This window comes from Myotis daubentonii, chromosome 11 (assembly GCF_963259705.1).
Source record: "Myotis daubentonii chromosome 11, mMyoDau2.1, whole genome shotgun sequence".
NCBI classification, from domain to species: domain Eukaryota; kingdom Metazoa; phylum Chordata; class Mammalia; order Chiroptera; family Vespertilionidae; genus Myotis; species Myotis daubentonii.
This window is the reverse complement of record NC_081850.1, coordinates 23,003,595-23,026,376: the sequence shown is the minus strand read 5'-3', so window position 1 is coordinate 23,026,376 and position 22,782 is coordinate 23,003,595. Positions and strand designations below refer to the sequence as shown.

The following is a 22,782-nucleotide window of genomic DNA, read 5'->3' as shown; positions in this document are numbered from 1 at the left end:
GATTATATATTCAAAAGAAAGAAGACATTAGTTCAACTATGTTTATTTTGTGCACTATTATCTATTTGTTAATTAAGAATAATCAGTGTCTGTAAGTTTGCTTTTTATTTTCTTTGTTCTCCAATTCAAACCAATATCATTGTCTCATTTATAGTTAAATGTTTCCTCTAATATTTCATTTTTGACATCTCATTAAAAATAGGCTCAAACCCAGAAAATATAATCTTGTCATATTGTATAATATATGGCATGGTCTATCACACAATAAAATTTTGATTCTTAATGGTTCAGAATAATATCTCAGATTTTTGAGTTTAGAAAAATGGCAAAATATTAGCATGGTAAATCAAGTGGATAAATACAGCAATGTTAAATGTTTAAATGAGTAGTACTCTTGGGAGAAGTGATTGGTGTTTTAAACTTGTACAAATCTGACAGCCTTTTTTCACTTCATTTTTCATCCTAAAGAAGTCTGCAGATATTCTTAGCTCACATCATTATTGCACATCAGTGGTTCTAATTAGCTAAACAAGAGTTTGTCTCAGTCATTGATCATCATCAACTTCTTGACAGTATCTCTTATTTTAGGAACCCTTTTTCATATCTTGTAATCCATAAATATATATTAATTGAATTGACCAAACAGTTTGGTAACATTTTAAACGTGAAATAACTTTTTTTCATCATATAATTCTAAGTAAAAAAATACTATATTCATAGTGTAGCTCTGTTAACTTTTGGGAGTATTTTCCTGTTGTGAAAATATTAGATTTACTATACCACCAGGAGGAGCTGCTGCACAAATCTCTATATAAAATTTTGAATTGTGATTTTTGAAAAAATTAAAACTATAACATAATATCCAATTTTTGATGTTTTTGGTTGTGAAATATGTAATTTATGTGCATTTTTGAAGTTTATATTCCATTTGAAGTTTTACATTTCATTTGTGTTGTACTTTTAGTATCATATTACTCAGTTTAATCTATTGAGAAGCGTGTCAGTTATTGTTATTTGAGTGACTCACATTTTAGCGCACATCAGAATCACTTGAGGCTTTGTGTCTTAGGCTTTGTGTGTTAGGCTTTTGTAACAAAATACCATAGAATAGGTGACTTAAAACAGCAAGTATTTATTTTTCTGGAGACTAGGAAGTCTAATACCAAGATGCCTGCCAATTACATCCCTTGTGAGAGTTCATTGCACATAGCTGATTTCTTGCTGTATTAATAACAGATTCCCATGTGATTGCTGAGTGCTGCTTGTCTGGTTACCCACACTATGAGAACCACTGGGTTAGACTGTGAGTGAATTGTGTACATACTGTGTCATAGGAGATAAATAGCCTGGTAGCAAGCTCATTTGGAAGCTGTTAATTTTTTTGTTTGGATTTTGTGACATATAATCTCATTTAAAAGGACCACCAGAATTTATTTTGACATTAGTGGGGATTTTACTATTATTACAGAAGGGTGTATTAGAAAGACTATATCCCTATAAATTATACTAATTCCAAGTAGGTTAAAAATAGATTGATAGTATGTATATCTAGAAAGGAACTTACAGTGGGCGTTTCTTACTGGAATTAATGACTTGGCTGTCTCACCTTGTATCTTTGTTCCAGGGTAGACTCTATCATGCCTTATTCTTTAGGATTTGAAGTCATTTTTCTCCTTGAGTGGATCTACTATTCCTCATGATTTTATAATGGTAAATTTAAAAAAAATCAAGTAATAATTTGAGGTTATATGTTAGTGACAAATGATAAGCAAAGGGCACATATATATTTTATATATAAAAAGAAATGAAGCCGAAACCGTTTTGGCTCAGTGGATAGAGCGTCGGCCTGCGGACTAAAAGGTCCCAGGTTCGATGCTGGTCAAGGGCATGTACCTGGGTTGCGGGCATATCCCCAGTAGGAGATGTGCAGGAGGCAGCTGATCGATGTTTCTCTCTCATTGATGTTTCTAACTCTCTATCTCTCTCCCTTCCTCTCTGTAAAAAATCAATAAAATATATTAAAAAAAAAAGAAATGAAGATTAAAAAATGGTAGATACGTTGATAGGCAATGGCAAATTAGAAGAAAAAGGAATTTCAATTTCTGAAAGTACAGTACGTTTAATTTTACTATTAAATAAAAAGAAAAAGAAAAACTAGTTGAAGACATTGGTCTGTGAGTATGCATTAAATGTGCTGGTAATGCTTTGTAAATAGAAAATCCTATCTAATAAAGAGGTAATATGCAAATTGACCGTCACTCCAACACACAAGATGGCCACCCCCATGTGGACACAAGATGGCCACCAGGGGAGAGCAGTTGGGGGTGACCAGGCCTGCAAGGGAGGGCAGTTAGGGGCAATCGGGCCGGCTGGGCAGCAGTTAGGTGTCAATCAGGCTGGCAGGGGAGTGGTTAAGGGGTGATCAGGCCAGCAGGCAGAAGCAGTTAGGGGCAATCAGGCAGGCAATCAGTTGGGAGCCAGCAGTCCTGGATTGTGAGATCAGGCCTAAACAGGCAGTCGGACATCCCTCTAGCAGTCCCAGAGTGGAGAGGGTGCAGGCTTGGCTGAGCGATACCCCCTTCCCCCCATGCACGAATTCCATGCACCAGGCCTCTAGTAAAATAATAAAGCAGGATAAAGTACAAACAGTAAAAACAGTAGCCATACTATGTTTGAAAAAATGTCAAATGTGGTTTATTGCAACTTTCCACTATTTGTGCCTACATCCAGAGGACTGTAGATGGCTAGAGGAAAACTTTGAACCATGATGATTGGTCTTATATAAATTTACTAGGGGCCCAGTGCATGAATTTGTGCACCTTGAAAGGAATTGTGGGCCATGAGGCTGAGGTGGGCACAGGAGCGGGTCTCAGCCCATCCTCCATGCCCTGCCCAGCTCCTCTTGCCATGGCCCCCAGTCCCCTCTCTGCTGGCAGCCCTGCTCCTGCTGCTGTTGCTCCCACATGCTGATGGTGCTGGCCCTGCTCGCACCCACTGATGGTGCAGAGTGATTGGGGCCAGTGCCAGCATTGGGTACAAGTGGGGCTGGCGCCATCAGTGGGTGCGAACGGCGGCTGCTGCTCTGATTGCCCCATAGGAGCAAGGGGAGGTAGAGAAGCCCTCAGGGGCTACTGGGGCCGGCAGCGGCCGCTCGCATTCACTGATGGTGCCCAGTGATCGGGACCAGTGCCGGGGGCTGGCAGCGGGTGTGAGCTGTGGCTCTGGGGCCAGCTGTGGGTGTGAGCGATGGCTCCAGTGCTGGCAGGGGTTGCGAGCAGCAGCTCCAGTGCTGGCAGTAGGTGTGAGTGGGGCTGGCGCCAACAGCAGGTGCAAGTGCTGGGCGGGACTGCAGCGCACAGGAGCAAAGAATTTTCAGTAACCACCAGAGGCTTGTTCCGATGACAGCGACTGGCGCCCTGCCTTGGTCTGGTACCCCCACTCAGTGCTCAGTGCTCCACTATCCCACCACAGCCGATGCCCACCATGTTCTGCACACGCCCACTGATTGTCAGCGCATGTCATAGTGACCGGTTGTTCAGTTATTCTGCCGTTTGGTCTATTTGCATATTAGCCTTTTATTATATAAGATGACCACTAAGCTCAGCAGTACCTAGTCCTGCCTGGTAATGATCCTTTTTTTTTTTTTTGCCTCGTGTAATATTCCATTATCCTAGAAAACTATTTTGTGCTTACTCTCTTGTCAACTTCTAAGGCTTTGTTTTCTATTCTCACTGTCAGCTGATAGAATTTGACAAATTAACATTTGTTAAATAGAGCACAGGTTGCTGGATGATGAGCCCTGGTTTAAGAACAGATCACAAGAGAAATTGAAATAGAGAAATTTATTACTTACAGGTCTTGGAGGAAGTGGCTGGTTTGCCCAAGGGGCCACATAGGGAGGTCACGGCAGATGCAGACAGAGACAGACAGACAGGGTTTGGGGCATATGCCTTTATTAGTGCTCATAGGTGGAGTGCTTTGGGGTTTTCGGGCTAAGGTAGTATTGGCCAATTGAAACCATAAGAGCTGGTGTTCGGTAAGCCCCACAAGGGCTTTTCTCTGAGGGATGCATAAAAGAAAGGTGTTGGGAGGCAGGGAATACTGTTGATCACAGAGGCTGTTGGGAAAGTCCTATTAGGAACTGAAATTGCCATGACTGTTGCTGCTGATTAGGGCATGCACTAGCATTGAGGGGCTAATGTCAGTGGTATTGCTGCATAGCTCAGCTAAACTCAACAATACTCTTGAGAAAATACAAGCTCTTAGAATTCTAAGAAATTATACTCCTTACCATAACCACATCTACCAACATATCTGAATCAATACTCATATTTTTTCTTTCAAAGAACTGTTCATACCCTCATATAAGGCCAAACAGACTCTATATGTATGCTAAAGCTGTAAGAACCCTTTAACTCTCCGTTTTCTGTCATGCAGCATCATATCTCTTACTGCCATGAATTACTTCTATTGACATATACACATGCTTTTTATCTTCCATCTTAAATCTTTTTTGATCTCACATTTCCCTTGATCTTCTGTTCATTTCTTTTGTTCCTTTTTATTGCAAAATTCCTCTGAAGAGTAGTTTTTACTATTCAATTTTTTCCTTTCCCTCTTGAACTCACTACAATAGGCTTTCATACCAACCATTCTCCTAAACAGCTCTTGTTAAAATCACCAGTGACCTCAATATTGATAAATCTAGCAGTCAGTTCTCACTTTATCTTCTTAAATGTGTTCGTAGGATTTTGGCACAATTGATTCCTTTTTTGTAGGAATATTTATTCACTTAGTTTATCTCTTGGTTCTCCTCTTATATGATTGCTTATCCATGTTAGTATCATTTGCTGTTGTTGTTTTTTTTCTCATCTTACTAACTTATTAATGTTGGAGTGCCACAGAATTCAATTCTCAGACTTTTCTATCCAAAATCACTTACTTAGGTGATCCATCTAGTTGTGGTCTCAAATGTACTTGGGTGACTCTTAAAGTTTTATCTTTAGCCTTGACTTCTTGACTGATTTCAGACTTGTTTATTCAACTATTCTTGGATGTTGATTAGGCATCTCAAATGTAACATGACCAAATCCAAATTTTAATGTCCCTTACTCTCATCTCTGTATCTCAGACAATGTCTCCTCGATTCTTTCAGTTTCTCAGATAAAAGCTTTGGAAACATTCTTGATTCTCTCTCTCTCTCTCTCTCTCTCTCTCTCTCTCTCTCTCTCTCTCTCTCTCTCTCTCTCTCTCCTTCTTATATCTAATGTATCAAGAAGTCCTGTTAGCTCTACCTTAAAATATCAAGAATTTTATTACTTCTTAAATACTACTATAGCCACCTATCTTGTCCAGTTCATCTTTATTTCTCACCTGAGGTATTTCAGTTGCTTTCTAACTGGTCTCTGTGTTTCTACCCTTGACCTCTAGATCATGTTCTCAACCCAAGAGCCAGTATGGTACTCATAAAATAATAATTTGCATTATGTTATTTCTCTTCTTAAAACCTAAACTCTATCTTCTCATTATACTGAGAGCCAGATCCAATGTGCATAAGGCTAGAAAACTATATATTACTTTGTTCCCTGTGATCTTTCTGTCCTCAGCTACCATTCTTTCCTTGTATATACAAAGGAAGATACATTTATTTTTTTGCTATTATTTGAATACTAGAGGCCCGATGCATGAAATTTGTGCAAGGGGCTTGGCCCTTGCAGCCACAGCGGATTGCCTCAGCCCTCACAGCCCTGGCTTCATCTGGAAGGTAGTCTGGAAGGACATCCGGAAGGTCATTTGGCTGTCCGGTCTAATTAGCATATTACGCTTTTATTATTATAGATGCCAATTATGTTCTTGCCTACTTGCTACCAATTATGTTCTTTCCCATGGCCTGGAAAACTTTCAGAGCTTTCTTCAGAGCTCTATGACTCTCACTTTCTTCCTTTAAATCTCTGCTCAATCATCTGTTAATTATCCTTTAAACATAGCAACTTTCCATTTACTCTCTTATTCTTCAAGACTAGATATCTTGGAGAGTTGTAGAGGATCTACCAAAAATATAGTCACAAAACCAAACAACCAAAATGAGGATACAAAGAAAAAACCCTCAAATGAAAGAACTAGAGAATTCTCCAGAGGGAGAGATAAATGAAATAGAGATAAGAAATTTATCTGAAACAGAGGTCAGAGTAATAATGGTAAAAATGCTCAACAGTATGAAAACAGATAAAGTAACTATGAAAAAAGAATAGTCTGAGATGATGCCATAACACAAAGACACATTGGAAGGAATACACAGGAGATTAGGGGAAGCTCAGTATTTAATCAGTGAATCAGAAGACAGAGTTGAAAATATTACTCAATCAGAGAACCAAAAAGAAAAAAACAATTAAAAAACAGGCGGACAGCTTAAGGGAGCTGTGGGACAATGTGAAATGTAACGATATTGGAATAGCAGGGGTGCCAGAAGAGGGAGAAAGGAATAGAGAAGGTGTTTGAAGAAATAATGGCAGAAAATTTCCCTAACCTGGTAAAGGAAAAAGTCACACAAGTTCAGGAAGCACAGAGAACCCCATCAAAGGAGATTCCAAACAGACCCATGCCCAGACACATCATAATTAAAATGCCAAAAATTAAAGACAAAGAACGAATCTTAAAGGCAGCAAGAGAAAAGAAAACTTACCTACAAAGGAGTTCCTATAAGGCTGAAACCTGATTTCTCATCAGAAACTCTACAGGCCAGAAGGGAATGGTATGAAGTACTCAAGGTAATGGAAAGCAAGGATCTGAGACCAAGATTACTATATCCAGCAAGCCTATCATTCAAAATAGATGGTCAAATATAGAGCTTCCCGATTAAAAAAAAAAAAAAAAAAAGGCTACAGGAGTTCATCATCACCAAGCCAGCATTACAAGAAATGCTAAAGGGATTGCTGTAAGAGATTGCTGAGAAGAAGAAACAGAAAGAGAAAACTAGCCATACAGAATTAAAATGGCTATAAATAAGTACTTCTCAATAATAACCCTAAATGCAAATGGATTAAATGCGCCAATCAAAAGGCCCAGGGTAGCTAAATGGATACAAAAACATGACCCAACTATATGCTGTCTACAAGAGACCCACCTCAAAAGAATAGACACACACAGGATGAAAGTGAAGGGATGGGAAAAAAATTTCCATGCAAATGGAAAAGAAAAAAAACCTGGAGAAGCAATAGTCATAGCCGACAAAATTGACTATAAAATGAAGGACGTCACAAGAGATAACAAAGGTCACTACATAATACTAAAGGGATCAATCCAACAAGAGGATATAACCCTGGTAAACATACACTGAGTGGCGAGATTATTATGACCACCCCATCAGTACTTCGTTGGGCCACCTTTTGCCTTCAATACTGCGGCAATTCTTTTTGGCATTGACTCCACAAGATGTTGAAAGGTGATGCAAAGAATCTGACACCATGCCTGGTGAATAGTACTGTCCAGTTCTGTGAGATTTGATGGTTGTGGAACAAGCTGCCTGATGGCTTTTTTAACTTCGTCCCACAAATGCTCAATTGGATTGAGATCTGGTGATTGTGGGGGCCACCTAAGCAAGGTAAAGTCTCCCTCATGTTCTTGAAACCACTCCTGCACAATACGAGCACTGTGGCATGGAGCATTGTCTTGTTGGAAGAAGCTATCTTCATTGGGATACGCCATCAACATGGTAGGATGAAGTTGATCAGCAACGATACTTAGGTATGTTGTGCTCTTCGGACGTTGTTCCATACGAATTGAAGGGCCCAAATCATGCCAGGAAAACATGCCCCAAACCATAACACTGCCCCCACCAGCTTGAAGGGTTGTACTTATGCATGTGGGGTGCATGCTTTCATGCTGTTTCTGCCAAATTCTCACTCTGCCATCTGCATGATGCAACTGGAAACGTGATTCATCGGACCACATGACTTTTTTCCAATGCTCGACTGTCCAATCCTTGTGTTCCTGTGCGAATTGGAGACATTTTATCTTGGTAACTGCAGACAGCAAAGGTGTTCAAACAGGCCTTCCCTCGGCTGTTTTGCTGATGCTCAGCTCCATGGCTCCCAGCGCCAACAATCATCCCACGTTCAAAGGCTGTTAAATCGTGTTTACCCATATCTTCAGAATAAAATCACTTCTATTGTTGTGGTAAACAACCTGCTTCCCTATTTATAATGGTCTGGCCCTCCAGCAACTTCAGTGCGAAATTATAGCTAATTTGCCTACAAATGTCAGGTGGTCATAATAATGTGGCCACTCAGTGTATATTCACCCAATATAGGTGCACCTTTACACACACACACACACACACACACACACACACACACACACACACACACACGTCTGGAGGACTTTTAACAGAGAGATTGACAACAGTAGTCATAGTAGGGGACTTTAACACCCCTCTGACTTCACTGGACAGATCTTCCTGACAAAAAATTAACAAGGAAACGGAGACTCTAAAGGACATACTGAATCAGATGGATGGATTGTACATGTCTTTTTGTTTGAATATTTGAAAGTGTTGTTTTCTACACTTTCTGATTTTAAAAATTTTAAATCCTGTTAAAACTTTTATGTATCAAATAGGTGTTTCCCTTTAATAAAAAAAAAAAAGACTAGACATACCTTTCTTCATTACCCTAGTTTATTGTTCTTATATTTACTAGTGGCTCAGTGCACAAAATTCATACATGGGTAGGGTCCCTAGGCCTGGCCTGTGATCAGGGTCGATCTGTGGAGCAACCAGTGGGGCAGTCGGGGGGCCCCTGCTGGCACTGGCCTTGGCCGTCCTGATGCTGCTTGCTTGCCAGCCTTGTTCCCCGCCACTGCTGGTTGCCTCACTCTCCAGGAGGTGAGCGGCGGGGCAATTGGGGGGTGGCGCCACCTGTTCACTGTCCGCGCCCTGCCCACTGATAGCCCTGCCGCCACCACTGCCATTTGTCTCCCTCTACTGGGTGACCGGCGTGGTGATCAGGGGAGCCCCCTTTAGCACCTGCTTTGGCTGGCCTGGGGCCTGTGGGCTGGGGTCAGCGCTTGTGTTGAGCATCTGCCCCCTGGTGGTCAGTGTGTGTCATAGCGACCGGTCATTCCACTGGTCGTTCTGCCATTCAGTCGATTTGCATATTAGGCTTTTATTTTATAGGACTAGAGGCCCGGTGCATGAAATTCGTGCACTGGGGGGTGGGGTTCCCTCAGCCCAGCCTGCCCCTCTCACAGTCTGGGAACCCTCAGTGGATGTCCTACTGATGGCCACAGTCTGGCAGCAGAGGCTTGGAGCAGGGGTCCCGTGTGTGTGTGTGTGTGTGTGTGTGTGTGTGTGTGTGTGTGTCTGTCCCCACTGGGGGTCTGCCCCCAGCCACATTGGAGGCTCAGAGCAGGCACTGTGTGTGTGTGTGTGTGTGTGTATGCTGGGGGCCTGCCCCCAGCCACACCATGGAGGCTTGGACCAGGAGCCCCTCTGTGTTGATCTCTCAGGCTCCTAGCCTCCACTGCATGTTTTACTCTCCCTTGAGCTATGGCCAGGATGGGGGTGCTGCTTGCAAGCCGGGCTTTCCTGCTCCTGGATCACCATGGCGACCGGGGAGCAGGCCCAGCTGGGGGCTGCCTGCAGGCCAGGCTTGCTTTCCTGCTCCCGGATCCTCATGGCGACCAGGGAGAAGGCACAGCTGGGGGCTGCCCGCAGGCCGGGCTTTCCTGCTCCTGGATCAGGCCCAGCTGGGGGCTGCCCGCAGTCCAGGCTTGCTTTCCTGCTCCCGGATCTTCATGGTGACCGGGGAGAAGGCACAGCTGCGGGCTGCCCACAGGCTGGGCTTGCTTTCCTGCTCTTGGATCAGGCCCAGCTGGGGGCTGCCCTCAGGCCGGGCTTGCTTTCCTGCTCCCAGATCAGGTGCAACTGGGGGCTGCCTACAGGCTGCACTTTTCTACTTACTGAATGGATGGATCACCACAGCGACCCAGGGCCCAGCGGCACTTTACTGCTCTCCAATAGTCATAGGGTCCTGGCTGGAGGCGGGGCTTAGCAGTGTGGGGCTTAGGTGGCACGGGGGTCCCAGCTGGGGGTGGGGCTTATGCCCCGCTGCCAAGGACTGCACATGGGGCCCGGATGGCAGCTCGTGCTGTCCCGCCCTGCCTATAGTATAGGATAGAGGCCTGGTGCACGGGTGGGGGCCGGCTGGTTTGCCCTGAAAGTGTCCCGGATCAGGGTGGGGGTCCCGCTTGAGTGCCTGGCCAGCTTGGATGACAGGCTGAAGGCTGTTTGCAGCTGGTCACACCCCCTTCAGGGTGGGGTTCCCCACTTGGGTACCTGGCCAGTCTGGGTGAGGGCCTGAGAGCCATTTTCAGGCTGGAGGGCAACTTAAGCTCCCAGCCTCTCCTTTTTTTCTTTTTTTTTAATTCTGGGATTTATTTACCTTATATAGCTGTCACTGGAGCTGAGAACCGGCTCCAGCTCTGAGGGCTGAAAGCAGGTTTCTGGGTCTGTTTGGCTTCTATAATTGAAACTCTGTTGCCATCACAACAGCTCTAAGCTCTGAGGCCGAAGCTGGCTGAAAGAAGGTCTCTGGAGCTTGTTTGGCTTCTATAATTGCAACATAGTTGCTTAGAGTGCAGTTCAGAGGCTGGCAGCAGCAGGCCGGGAACGTTGTCTTCCTCCATCACTGGAGCAAGCAAGTCTCCTGTTCGCTTCAGCTGCGTGGCTCCCAGCTGCCATCTTGGTTGGCAGTTAATGTGCATATCCTGCTGATTAGCTAACGGGAAGGGTGTTGGGGTTATGGTCAATTTGCATGTTTCTCTTTTATTAGATAGGATAGCCAGTTGGCATACTTTACGTTCACTTCTTTATCACTCGTTTCAATAGGTATGAACTAAAATGTTTATTTCATGAAGGCAGCCTCTTGCTTTATTTTGCTTTATATTTTACTCCACTGTTACCTATTGTTGAAACACTTTAGGTATATGTCGGAGTTTCCTAGTAAAACCCGCATGACTTAAAATTTTTTTTTTATTCATTGTTCTGGGTGAATTCCTCATTAATAGTCTCCATTTCACTAAATGCCTTTTTGTATCTAGTTTTGAGCTCAGCCCATTTAATTGTTTTTTATTTATTTAGTGCTTTATATGTTTTCATGATTTTTTAGATCCACTTATTGTTTTACTTATGGTTTTTTGTTTTAATTTTAGTCACTTTTTTATATCTAGAAAGATCCTTATTTCAAAGTCTTTTTCAATGTGTTTTGTTATTTTCATTTTGTCTAGAGTTTGATTTTTTCAGATTATTGAGTCACTGTTTTCTTGTGTTGTGTGTGTGTGTGTGTGTGTGTGTGTGTGTGTGTGTGTGTAGAGAGTGTGTTTTCTTCATGTATTTGGATTTTTTGCTCTTACTGTTCTCTTCATCCTCTTTTCTTACTACTCCTTGTCTAATGCCATTTTCTCTCTAGAAAATTTATGCTTGCCACTAAATTGTTACCCTCACCTCATTCTTCCATCCTGAAATGCCGGGGTCCAACCCCAGCAGGTCCAGGGGTTCCCAAAGGTGTAGACGGAGTCGGCGAAGAAGGAAGGACACAGAGGCAGCGTTCAGTTGATCAGCATGGTTGGGTTCTCTTGCCTGGTTCTATTGCCAGGTTCTGTAGGTTCTCCAGCCAGGTTCAGTCCGGTTCTCTTGCCAATTTCTGTAGTCTTCCAAGCCCCTGTGTTCTTGATTCTGTGTTCTGAGTTCTGAGTGTTTCTGTCTTGTTACAACTGTATTTATACCAGTTGATTCAATCCTATCAATCTCTATTACAAAGGTTAGGGCGTTTCTTATCTCCATTCCAGGGAGAAAAGATTATGTAGTTTAAGCATGCTTGTTCGTAGTTAAAGGGATTAATTACCCGCCTGGCACTTAGTTGAGGGGTTTTATTCCCTCCCTAACTTCAGGGGAAAATCCCTACCTGGGGATTCAACCTTTCTTGGAGAGGTGACCTTGGTTAAAGCACAGCGCCAAAAAGGTGAGCAAACATATTAAGAACCGTATGCCATATATGCCAGGTCCCTTGAAACAGCAAGGATGGACCGGCTCCCGGCAAATTCCCCCTTTTTTATTTTTTAAAAGCAAGCATTAAAAAGAAAAACCTCAAATGCTCTCTTATATCCATTTTAAGAGTAGGATTGGCGCTTTCCGCTATTACCTGAGTCCTGATCTATCATCCCAGGGAGAGCTTGCCAATCCTGCACTTTCCCAGGGTAGAAAGGCTGCAGTGGGGTTAAGGATAAGGCTCCTTGGGCCTACCTTCTCCCATGCCTCTACATTTACCTTTCTGGCACCTTTCCTTCCTCAGAAAAGCATGGACGTATTTCTTGTATAAAATGTTCCATCTGACTGGGAGTAACCTTAATTCCTCTGCTAGCAAGCATAAGTGTTAAAAGATCAATACAGAGTCTTATTTCTTTAGACTCAGTATGGCACATCTTCTTAATCTAAAGATCAATACAGAGTCTTCTTTCTTTGGACTCAGTATGGCACATCTTCTCAAACTAAGTTCTGTACTATCCACCTTCTTACCCTACTTATCCTCTATAGGGGGGTCTGTAGCACCCTGGTGGAGTCCTATCCGTCCCGAATGTGGGGGTTCTCAATTGGGGGGGGGCTAACCTAGGGGAATCCTGTTCCAGGGCTTCCCAAAGGTGTGGACGGAGTCGGCGAAGACTATCCACCTTCTTCCTACGGTGGAGTCCGATCCGTCCCGAGTGCGGGGCGCTTACCTAGGGGTCCCTGTTCGGGCGCCAGATGCCGGGGTCCAACCCCAGCAGGTCCAGGGGTTCCCAAAGGTGTAGACGGAGTCGGCGAAGAAGGAAGGACACAGAGGCAGCGTTCAGTTGATCAGCATGGTTGGGTTCTCTTGCCTGGTTCTATTGCCAGGTTCTGTAGGTTCTCCAGCCAGGTTCAGTCCGGTTCTCTTGCCAATTTCTGTAGTCTTCCAAGCCCCTGTGTTCTTGATTCTGTGTTCTGAGTTCTGAGTGTTTCTGTCTTGTTACAACTGTATTTATACCAGTTGATTCAATCCTATCAATCTCTATTACAAAGGTTAGGGCGTTTCTTATCTCCATTCCAGGGAGAAAAGATTATGTAGTTTAAGCATGCTTGTTCGTAGTTAAAGGGATTAATTACCCGCCTGGCACTTAGTTGAGGGGTTTTATTCCCTCCCTAACTTCAGGGGAAAATCCCTACCTGGGGATTCAACCTTTCTTGGAGAGGTGACCTTGGTTAAAGCACAGCGCCAAAAAGGTGAGCAAACATATTAAGAACCGTATGCCATATATGCCAGGTCCCTTGAAACAGCAAGGATGGACCGGCTCCCGGCACTGAAACAGGATTTCTATTGGTAGTTTGTGGCTCTTGGCCAACAGTGAGAGGATTTGCTCTAATTAGTACCTGAGCCAAGGGTGTTTTGGCTTAGCTCTTGATTAGGATGCTATACCTGTAAACTTCTGCCATTTTAGACTTTCATATACATAAGATTTAGAGTCAGGCAAGGATGAGTGGACATTTTTCAGCCCTCTTTTAGGAGTTGGGAGCCCCACCCCACTCTCTGGTTTCAAACAATGAGCCTGGCTATGACTTTACATATTGAGCAGGACAAGTATTTCCTACTATTCCCAGGAGCCAAGCTCTTTTCCACCTTAGACTGCATCATCCACATCCATAGCATTATATTTCTGTTTAGTTTGTGATCCTCAGAGATGTGGCTGTTTCTCAATTTTTTTTTTAATTCATTGATTTGTAAGAGAGAGGGGAAGGAGGGTTAAGAAATCCTTTTTTTTTTTTTTATAGCTCCATATATTCCATTGTGTAAATATACCACAGCGTTTTTATCCACTTATCTTCTGATGGGCCTTTGAGCTATTTCCAGATCTTAGTTATCCTATATAATAAAAGTCTAATATGCTAAGTATCTGGTTATCTATTCGTCTATTCAACCAATCAAAGTGTAATATGCTAATAATATGCTAAGGCCACTCAGCTGCTCACTATGATGTGGCAGAAAGTTTACAGGTTGACCAGTCGCTATGACATACACTGACCACCAGGGGGCAGACATTCTGACCAGTAGGTTAGACTGCTGTTGGAGTCCTGCCGATTGGGACTGAGCAAGATGGGCCAGACATGCCCTGGAGCCCTCCTGAAACCCCTCCCAGTCTGGCCAACCTCCCATGTCTTTCCCCGGCTCCGATTGTGCACCAGTGGGGTCCCTTGGCCTGGCCTGCACCCTCTTGCAATCTGGGACCCCTTGGGGGATGTAGGAGAGCTGATTTTGACCCTATCCTGAAGGCCAGGCCGATGGACCTCACTGATGCATGAATTCGTGCACCAGGCCTCTAGTTGTAAATAATTCTTCTATGAACATAGGGATTATTCTTTCTGATTGGTCTTTTAGGTTTCTTAGGATATATTCCCAGAAGTGGGATTGCTGGGTCAAATGGCAGTTCCATTTTTAATTTTTGAGGAAACTCCATATTGTTTTCCACAGTGATTGCATCAGCTTGCATTCCCAACAGCAGTGACCTAGGGTTCCCTTTTCTCCACATCATCACCAGCACTTGTCATTTGTTGATTTGTTGATAGTAGCCATTCTGGTGTTGAGATGATACCTCATTGTTGTTGGTATCGTTTTTTTAAAAAAAGAGATATTTGTTTTGTTTTTTTAAATATATATTTATTGATTTCAGAGGAGAAGGGAGAGGGAGAGCGAGATAGAAACATCAATAATGAGAATCATTGATCAGCTGCCTCCTGCACGCCCCTTACTGGGGATTGAGCTCACAACCCTGGCATGTGCCCTTGACTGGAGTTGAATCTGGGACCTTTCAGTCTGCAAGCAGACACTCTATCACTGAGCTAAACCAGCTAGGGCAACATCATTGTTGTTTTAATTTGCATCTCTCTGATGACTAATGACATTAAACATATTTTTAAAAAAATGTCTATTGGCCATTTGTATTTCCACTTTGGAGAGGTGTCTATTCGAGTCCTTTGCCTAGTTTTTAAATGGGATTGTCTTCATAGTGTTGAGCTATATGAGTTCTTATATATTTTGAAAACTAACCCCTTATCAGATGTATCATTGGCAAATATATTCTCCCATGCAGTGGGTTCTCTTTACATTGTGATGGTGTTTTCTTTTGCTGTGCAGAAGCTTTTTAGTTGGTGTAGTTCAAGTTGTTTATTTTTCCCTGTGTTTAGGATATATGACCTTTTTAATGTATAGATTTGCTGATATTTTGTTGAGCATTTTAGCATCTTTGTTCATCAGAGATATTGGCTTGTAATATTCTTTCTTTGTAGTGTCTTTATCTGGCTTTGAAATTAGGATAATGCTGGCCTTGCAAAAAGAGCTTGGAAGTCTTCCTTCCTCTTGAATTTTTGGATTAGTTTGAGGATAGGTGTTAGTTCTTCTTTGAATGTTTGGTAAAACTCACCTGTTGCGGTATGTGTGGGGATGGTGACCAAGCTCAGGCATACTGCTCTGCTCTCCCACCTCTCCCCCAATGCCATCCACTTCAGACTCTCCACAGGGGATTTCAGTCTGTACCTCTTTCCCTCCACAGAAGCCTTGGGTAAGTGCCTGCAAACGAAAACCCTGTGCTTTGGTTTATTTGTTAAAACAAACAAACAAACAGCACTGACTCTCCCTGATAGAAGCTCCACTGCCTTTCACAGCTGGATGTTATATGGGCTGCTGTTCTCTGATGCTATGGGCTGCTGCTTGCCTCCTGTGGGAGCTGGCCCTGCCCTTCTCCTACCTATCTCGAGGTGGTCTGTGCCCTTCCTTGTTAAAAGTCTCCTCTTCAGCTAATCTTCAGTTGGTAATTCAGGGTGAATGGTCCCCACTTTAGTTTTATTTCCAGTTTGGTTCTGGAAGGAAGTGCAAGAAAGATCCACCTACTCTGCCACCATCTTTGAAATGTCCAATATTTTATTCTTAATATAATTCTCTATATAAAATGTTTGTTAAGATATATTTATATATTATTTTAACTTTATAATACAATGGGTAATTCAATAAAGATTACACATGTTTCAAATATTCTTATCATGTATCTAAATCTGTAACTAAATTATTTAATATGAAGTTGTTTCAGTTGTGAGCAGTTCTGAGTTGTTGTCACTTGCCATATGGTTTCTGACTGGGCTGTCAACCCCAGATACCTTAATTTTTTGTATTTCAAAGTGACACTCATTATCAGGATGTGAAATTCTAAAGGATCAGCTACCGGTTATGACTAATAAACTCTCAATGTGTATATATATATATATTTTTATTTCTAGAGAAAAACAGAACTCTGAAGCTAAAGACAGAAAAGTTTTAGAAATTCTGCAAGTCAAGGATGCTAAAATACAAGAATTGGAACAGGTTGGTATTACAATAGGAAATACTCTAACCCAGCCGTGGGCAAACTACGGCCCACAGGCCAGATTCGGCCCTTTGAAATGAATAAAACTAAAAAAACAAAAGACCGTACCCTTGTATGTAATGATGTTTACTTTGAATTTATATTAGTTCACACAAACACTCCATCCATGCTTTCGTTCCGGCCCTCCGGTCCAGTTTAAGAACCCATTGTGGCCCTCGAGTCAAAAAGTTTGCCCACCCCTGCCTGACCACTATAATTGTTTTAGTAGATCTTCGCATTATTTTAAATTATTATTTTTTGCCATAATGTTTATTGAGAATATATCAGGGTCATTATGTTAAACCATTACTATTCTGAAACTACTATAGTTGGATTATTCTTTATAGTTATACTTTGCTTATAGCAGTGGTGGAGAACCTATGACACGTGTCAGAGGTGACACTCAAACTCATTTATTTTTGGTTGATTTTTCTTTGTTAAGTGGCATTTAAATATATAAAATAAATATCAAAAATATAAGTATTTGTTTTACTATGGTTGCATATATCAAAAAATTTCTATGTGTGACACGGCACCAGAGTTAAGTTAGGGTTTTTCAAAATGTGACACGCCGAGCTCAAAAGGTTCACCATCACTGGCTTATAGCCTCTTATTTGTTTTCTGAGTTAATAGCTGTGTTATTTATATATTAAAACTCTTAAGATGGTGTTATAGTTTTATAATTGTATCTCGCAGTTATTGTTTTATTGAATTTTGCCTTTTATTTTTAGCAGTTATCATTCACTTCTGAAACTTGTAAATTTTCAGATTTTGTTTGTAGAAAAGATCAACAAAAACTGGGATGATTCTCTTTGATCTTTTGAAAGCTTATATTTCTGAATTAGCCAAGTCCTATCTTTTATATATAATCAGTAAATTATACTATTACATATAACTTTATGTAATAAATATATATATATATATATATATATATATAAAATGTACTGACTACTTAATTACAAATATATTGTTACATGTAATATATATAATCAATACATGATTACTGCAAAAATCCATTTGGTCAGTGCTTCTAGGAACCATTTTCAAGGTTTAAACATCTTCAAAATAAAGGTGAAAGACATTTGTTGTAAGAATGGCCTATATCATGATAGAATATTTAAATTCATTTTGTACCCAATTGCTCATTATGGGTAAATTACCTATCATTTTTCCTAAGTTAAATGGAGGTTTTTTTTGGCAACTGTTTTCTTCTGGCTTTGACTCTGTTTTCCTTTCTAGCCAATTAAAGAGTTGTACGAACTTTGATCTTAGGTTAGTTATTGTCATAAAATTGTTTTATTAGACGACTAAAAGTGGAAGTTAACATATTTTTCCATTTTCTACATCGATATAAACTTGTTTTTAAAAATTAAATATAAGTTCCTATTTGACATATAAAGTTGAAGTTTATACCTTCCGCAATATTGTATTTTCTTTAAAGTAAATGTCATAATTGATACTATAATGATGACATTTTAGAAATAGCATTTTAGTCAGTTTTTGTTGAAAAAAAACAGTTGTATTTTCCACGTGCATATCAATGTCAGAAAGTATTCTAAGATCTATATTGGCATGTACATAAATTATTTGATTTTCAGATATCAACTTACTTTTTAGGCCCCTGGTTTCTTAGCCTACATTAATTATGTTTTGGTTATAACTTTCTACAAGGTATATTTCAGTTCAGTTCAATGAAATGTATTAAATGTATGTACTGTCCTGTGATGGTACTGTGGAAAATTCAGAATTGCAATTTTTGGCTTTAATGATTTGTAAATGTCTTTGAGGAGCAGGGTGGGGATAAAAGCATGGATCAAGTAACGATATTCTGCTATGCTAGATTACAGGTTCTGTGAGAGTGGCCACTTTTGTATACCCATTGGCCCTTTTTCCCCCTGACAGCTAATATTTACCATATTGTTGGCTCATAATAGATGTTCATTGAATATTGGTGAATGTATGATATAAATTGAAAAAACACACAATGTATTATAAGTGCCATGGAAGAATTACAAGTAGAGTATTGTAAAGATTTAAAAGAAAGGGTGATTAAGTTCTGTGGAGAGGTCTTGAAGTGTTAAAGTGGGTTTTAATAGGTAGAGATTGTAGGAGGATTTGCCCAGGGTGAACACTGAACAAAATACATGAAGGTAGGAGTGGCATGTAAGGCATATTTAGGTAATATTGAAACTTATGGTTTGAATTATAAATAATATGTAGGAGTGTGGGCTAAGACTAATATTATATTGCATCTGTATTAAGGGAAGGCCTTGACTGCTTGCAAGAAAAATTTGGATTTTACTGGTAGGCCAAAGAAATCTATCTAGATTTTTCTTTAGGGACTTAAGTTCATTGAGTTGCAGTCTATGAAAATAAAACTAGTAATTAGTATAAGCAATTAGAAAAAGGGGCGCGCCTGGCTCGGCAGGACGGGAGGAGCGTGCGGAGTTCGAGATTAATTACGGGACTGTGGAACGGTGAGCTGTTGAACTTTATCTTCTCTGAACCTACCATTGTTCTCAAGAAGGTCTCCTAAAGAATGATTGTCACTATACTACTGGACAGACTGCTGAACTACTGAAGTCCTTCCATCTTTTGACCACATGAGGAAATTGTCCATGGAGTTGAAATATTTATTGCAGTAATTTCTGGCCTTACATAACTGAGGTTGAATGAATTTGGGAACTTGGTGCATAAATTTGCATGACTCCTCACTCCTTTCTAGACCTGTCGTTGGACTCAAGCCAGCATGGCTCACACCACAAAGGTTAACAGCTGTGCCTCAGCAGATCCAAGCAACAGCAGCCTCCTGAGCACCACACCCTCTGTCTGAGGAACAGCAGCTGTACGTGAAGCCTTCCCACACCAGCCAGAAGAGCCACCACAGCTGTGAACAGCACCCACCAGAGGAGCTGCTGCCAACTGAGGAGCAGCTGCTACCGCAACGGCCTGAAGAGCTACCACAGCGCAAGGAGCCACTGCTACCCAGGGAGCAGCCACTGAACGACTCAACGTCTAGATATGTCAGTGAGATCAAACATGGGTAGACAAAGAAACCCCCAAAGGAAAGAAAAGGAGGACACGCCAGAAAAGCAGCTAAGTGATACAGAGGCATGCAACATGACAGAAAAAGAATTCAGAATAAGGGTCCTAGAGTGCATAAACCGGATGGAGGGAAAAATCAATAACATATGCAAGAAGCTAGAAGAAACAGATGAAAAAATCAAGAACTTAAGTAAGACCGAAGAATAAATGAAGAGCGATATAGCTGCAATAAAAAACACCATTGAAAGTATCAACAGTAGACTAGGAGAAGCGGAGGACCAAATTAGTGAATTAGAAGACAAGGAAGCAAAACACACCCCAAATGTACTGCAATTGGAGAAAAAAATTAAAAGACAGGAGGAGAGCCTAAGGGAGCTTTGGGACAACATGAAACGAAACAACATACAAATAATAGGGGTGCCAGAACAACAGAAAGATGAACAAGGATTAGAAAACCTATTCGAAGAAATAATATCAGAAAACTTCCCTAAGGTGGGGAAGAAAAAAGTCACACAAGCCCAGAGAGTCCCAAACAAGGTGAACCCGAAAAGACCCACACCAAGACACATCATAATTACCATGGCAAATGTTCAGGACAAAGAGAGAATCTTACAGGCTGCAAGAGAGAGACGGAAAGTTACATACAAAGGATCTCCCATTAGATTATCAAATGATGTTCTCAACAGAAACACATCAGGCCAGAAAAGAATGGACAGAAATTTAAAAAATGATGCAAAGCAAAGGACTGAATCCAAAAATACTCTATCCAGCAAAGCTATCATTCAAAACTGAAGGGGAAATAAGAAGCTTCACAGACAAAAAAAAAGGCTAAGGGAGTTCATCACCACCAAGCCAGCAATGCAAGAAATGCTAAAGGGACTGGTGTAAAAAGAAGAAATAAAAAGCTCAGAAAGAAAACAGCCACACAAAAAAAGAAATGGCTACAAACAAGTACCTTTCAATAATAACTTTAAACATAAACGGACTAAATGCTCCAACCAAAAGACAGCGAGTGGCTGAATGGATAAAAAAACATGACCCATACATCTACTGTCTACAAGAGACCCACCTCATTAGAAGGGACTCACACAGACAAAGTGAAGGGATGGAAAAATATCTTTCAGGCAAATGGAAAGGAAAAGAAAGCTGGGGTAGCAATACTTATATTGGACAAAATAGACCTCAAAGTGAAGGCCATAACAAGAGATAAGGAAGGCCACTTCATAATACTAAAGGGATCAATACAACAAGAAGATATAACCCTGGTAAACATATATGCACCCAATGCAGGAGCACCCAAATTCATAAAAAAAACTCCTGGAAGATATCAAAGGAGAGATTGACAACAATACAATCATAGTAGGTGACTTTAATACACCACTGACATCACTGGATAAGTCCTCTAGACAAACAATCAGCAAAGAAACAGCAATCCTAAATGACTCACTAGATCAGATGGACTTAATAGACATCTTTAGAACACTTCACCCCAAAGCCACGGAATATACATTCTACTCAAGTGCTCATGGGACAGATTCAAAAAGAGACTACATATTGGGTCACAAGCAAAGTCTCCCCAAATTCAAGAAGATTGAAATCATAAAAAGCATCTTCTCAGATCACGATGGCATAATATTAGAAATAAACTACAATAAAAACAACCCAAAATACTCAAACACTTGGAAGCTGAATAGCATGTTATTAAATATTGATTGGGTTACCAATGAGATCAAAGAAGAAATTAAAAACATCCTGCAAACTAATGACAGTGAAAACACAACAATCCAAAACCTATGGGACACAATGAAAGCAGTCCTGAGAGGGAAGTTTACAGCTCTACAGGCCTATCTCAAAAAACAAGAAAAAATGGTAGTAAGTCATCTAACTCTACAAAGAATTAGAAAGACAGCAACAAGAAAACCCCAGAGTGAGCAGAAGGAAGGAGATAATAAAGATTAGAGCAGAAATAAATGACATAGAGACCAAAAAACAATACAGAAAATCAATGAAACCAAGAGCTGGATCTTTGAAAGGATAAACGAGATTGACAAACCTCTAGCCAGACTCACCAAGAAGCTAAGAGAGAGGACCCAAATAAACAAAATCAGAAATGATAGAGGCGAAATAACAACAGACCCCACAGAAATACAAATGATTATTAAAAAATACTATGGACAGCTCTACTCCAACAAACTAGACAACATGGAGGAAATGGACAAATTCCTAGAAAAATACAACATTCCAAAACTCAATCAGGAAGAATCTAAAAATCTCAACAGGCCAATAACTATGGAAGAAATTGAAGCAGTCATCAAAAAGCTTCCATCAGACAAAAGCCCAGGACCAGACGGCTTTACAGGGGAGTTTTACCAAACATTTAAGGAAGAACTAAAACCTATCCTCCTCAGACTACTACAAAATATTCAAGAGGAAGGAATACTCCCAAACTCATTCTATGAAGCCAGCATCACCCTAATACCAAAACCAGGTAAAGACAACACAATGAAAGAGAATTATAGGCCAATATCCCTCATGAACATAGATGCCAAAATCCTCAACAAAATCTTAGCAAATCGGATCCAGCAGTGCATCAGAAAGATCATACACCATGACCGAGTAGGATTTATCCCAGGGATGCAAGGATGGTACAATATCAGCAAATCAGTAAACGTGATACATCACATAAACAAATTGAAAGAAAGAAACCACATGGTCATATCAATTGATGCAGAAAAAGCATTTGACAAAATCCAACACCCATTTTTAATAAAAACTCTCAGCAAGGTGGGAGTAGAAGGATCATACCTCAACATAATAAAAGCCATATATGACAGGCCCACAGCCAACATCATACTCAATGGACAAAAACTAATACCATTTCCCGTAAGAACAGGAATAAGACAGGGATGCCCCCTCTCACCACTCCTGTTCAACATAGTACTGGAAGTATTAGCCATTGCAATTAGGCAAGAAGAAGAAATAAAAGGCATCCAAATTGGAAAAGAGGAAGTAAAACTGTCCTTATTTGCAGACGACATGATATTATACATACAAAACCCTAGAGACTCCATCAAAAAGCTACTAGACTTAATACATGAATTTGGCAATGTAGCAGGATACAAAATTAACCCCAAGAAATCTGAGGCATTTCTATACACCAAAAAAAATTAAGCTACCTAGGAATAAACTTAACTAAAGAAGTAAAAGACCTCTATTCAGAAAACTACAGGACGTTGAAAAAAGAGATAGAGGAAGACATAAACAGATGGAAGAACA

General features: G+C 40.9%; 1 protein-coding gene across 5 annotated transcripts in view; it reads left to right on the top strand.

The window, feature by feature from the left end:
* Nucleotides 1-22,782, top strand: part of CNTLN (centlein) — a 275,109-nt gene that overhangs the window by 40,312 nt on the left and 212,015 nt on the right. For all 5 annotated transcript variants that reach the window (XM_059656594.1, XM_059656593.1, XM_059656592.1 and 2 more), the window contains exon 3: nt 16,337-16,421. In XM_059656594.1, the coding sequence (XP_059512577.1) occupies nt 16,337-16,421 (85 nt within the window). The remainder of the gene's footprint in view (nt 1-16,336; nt 16,422-22,782) is intronic.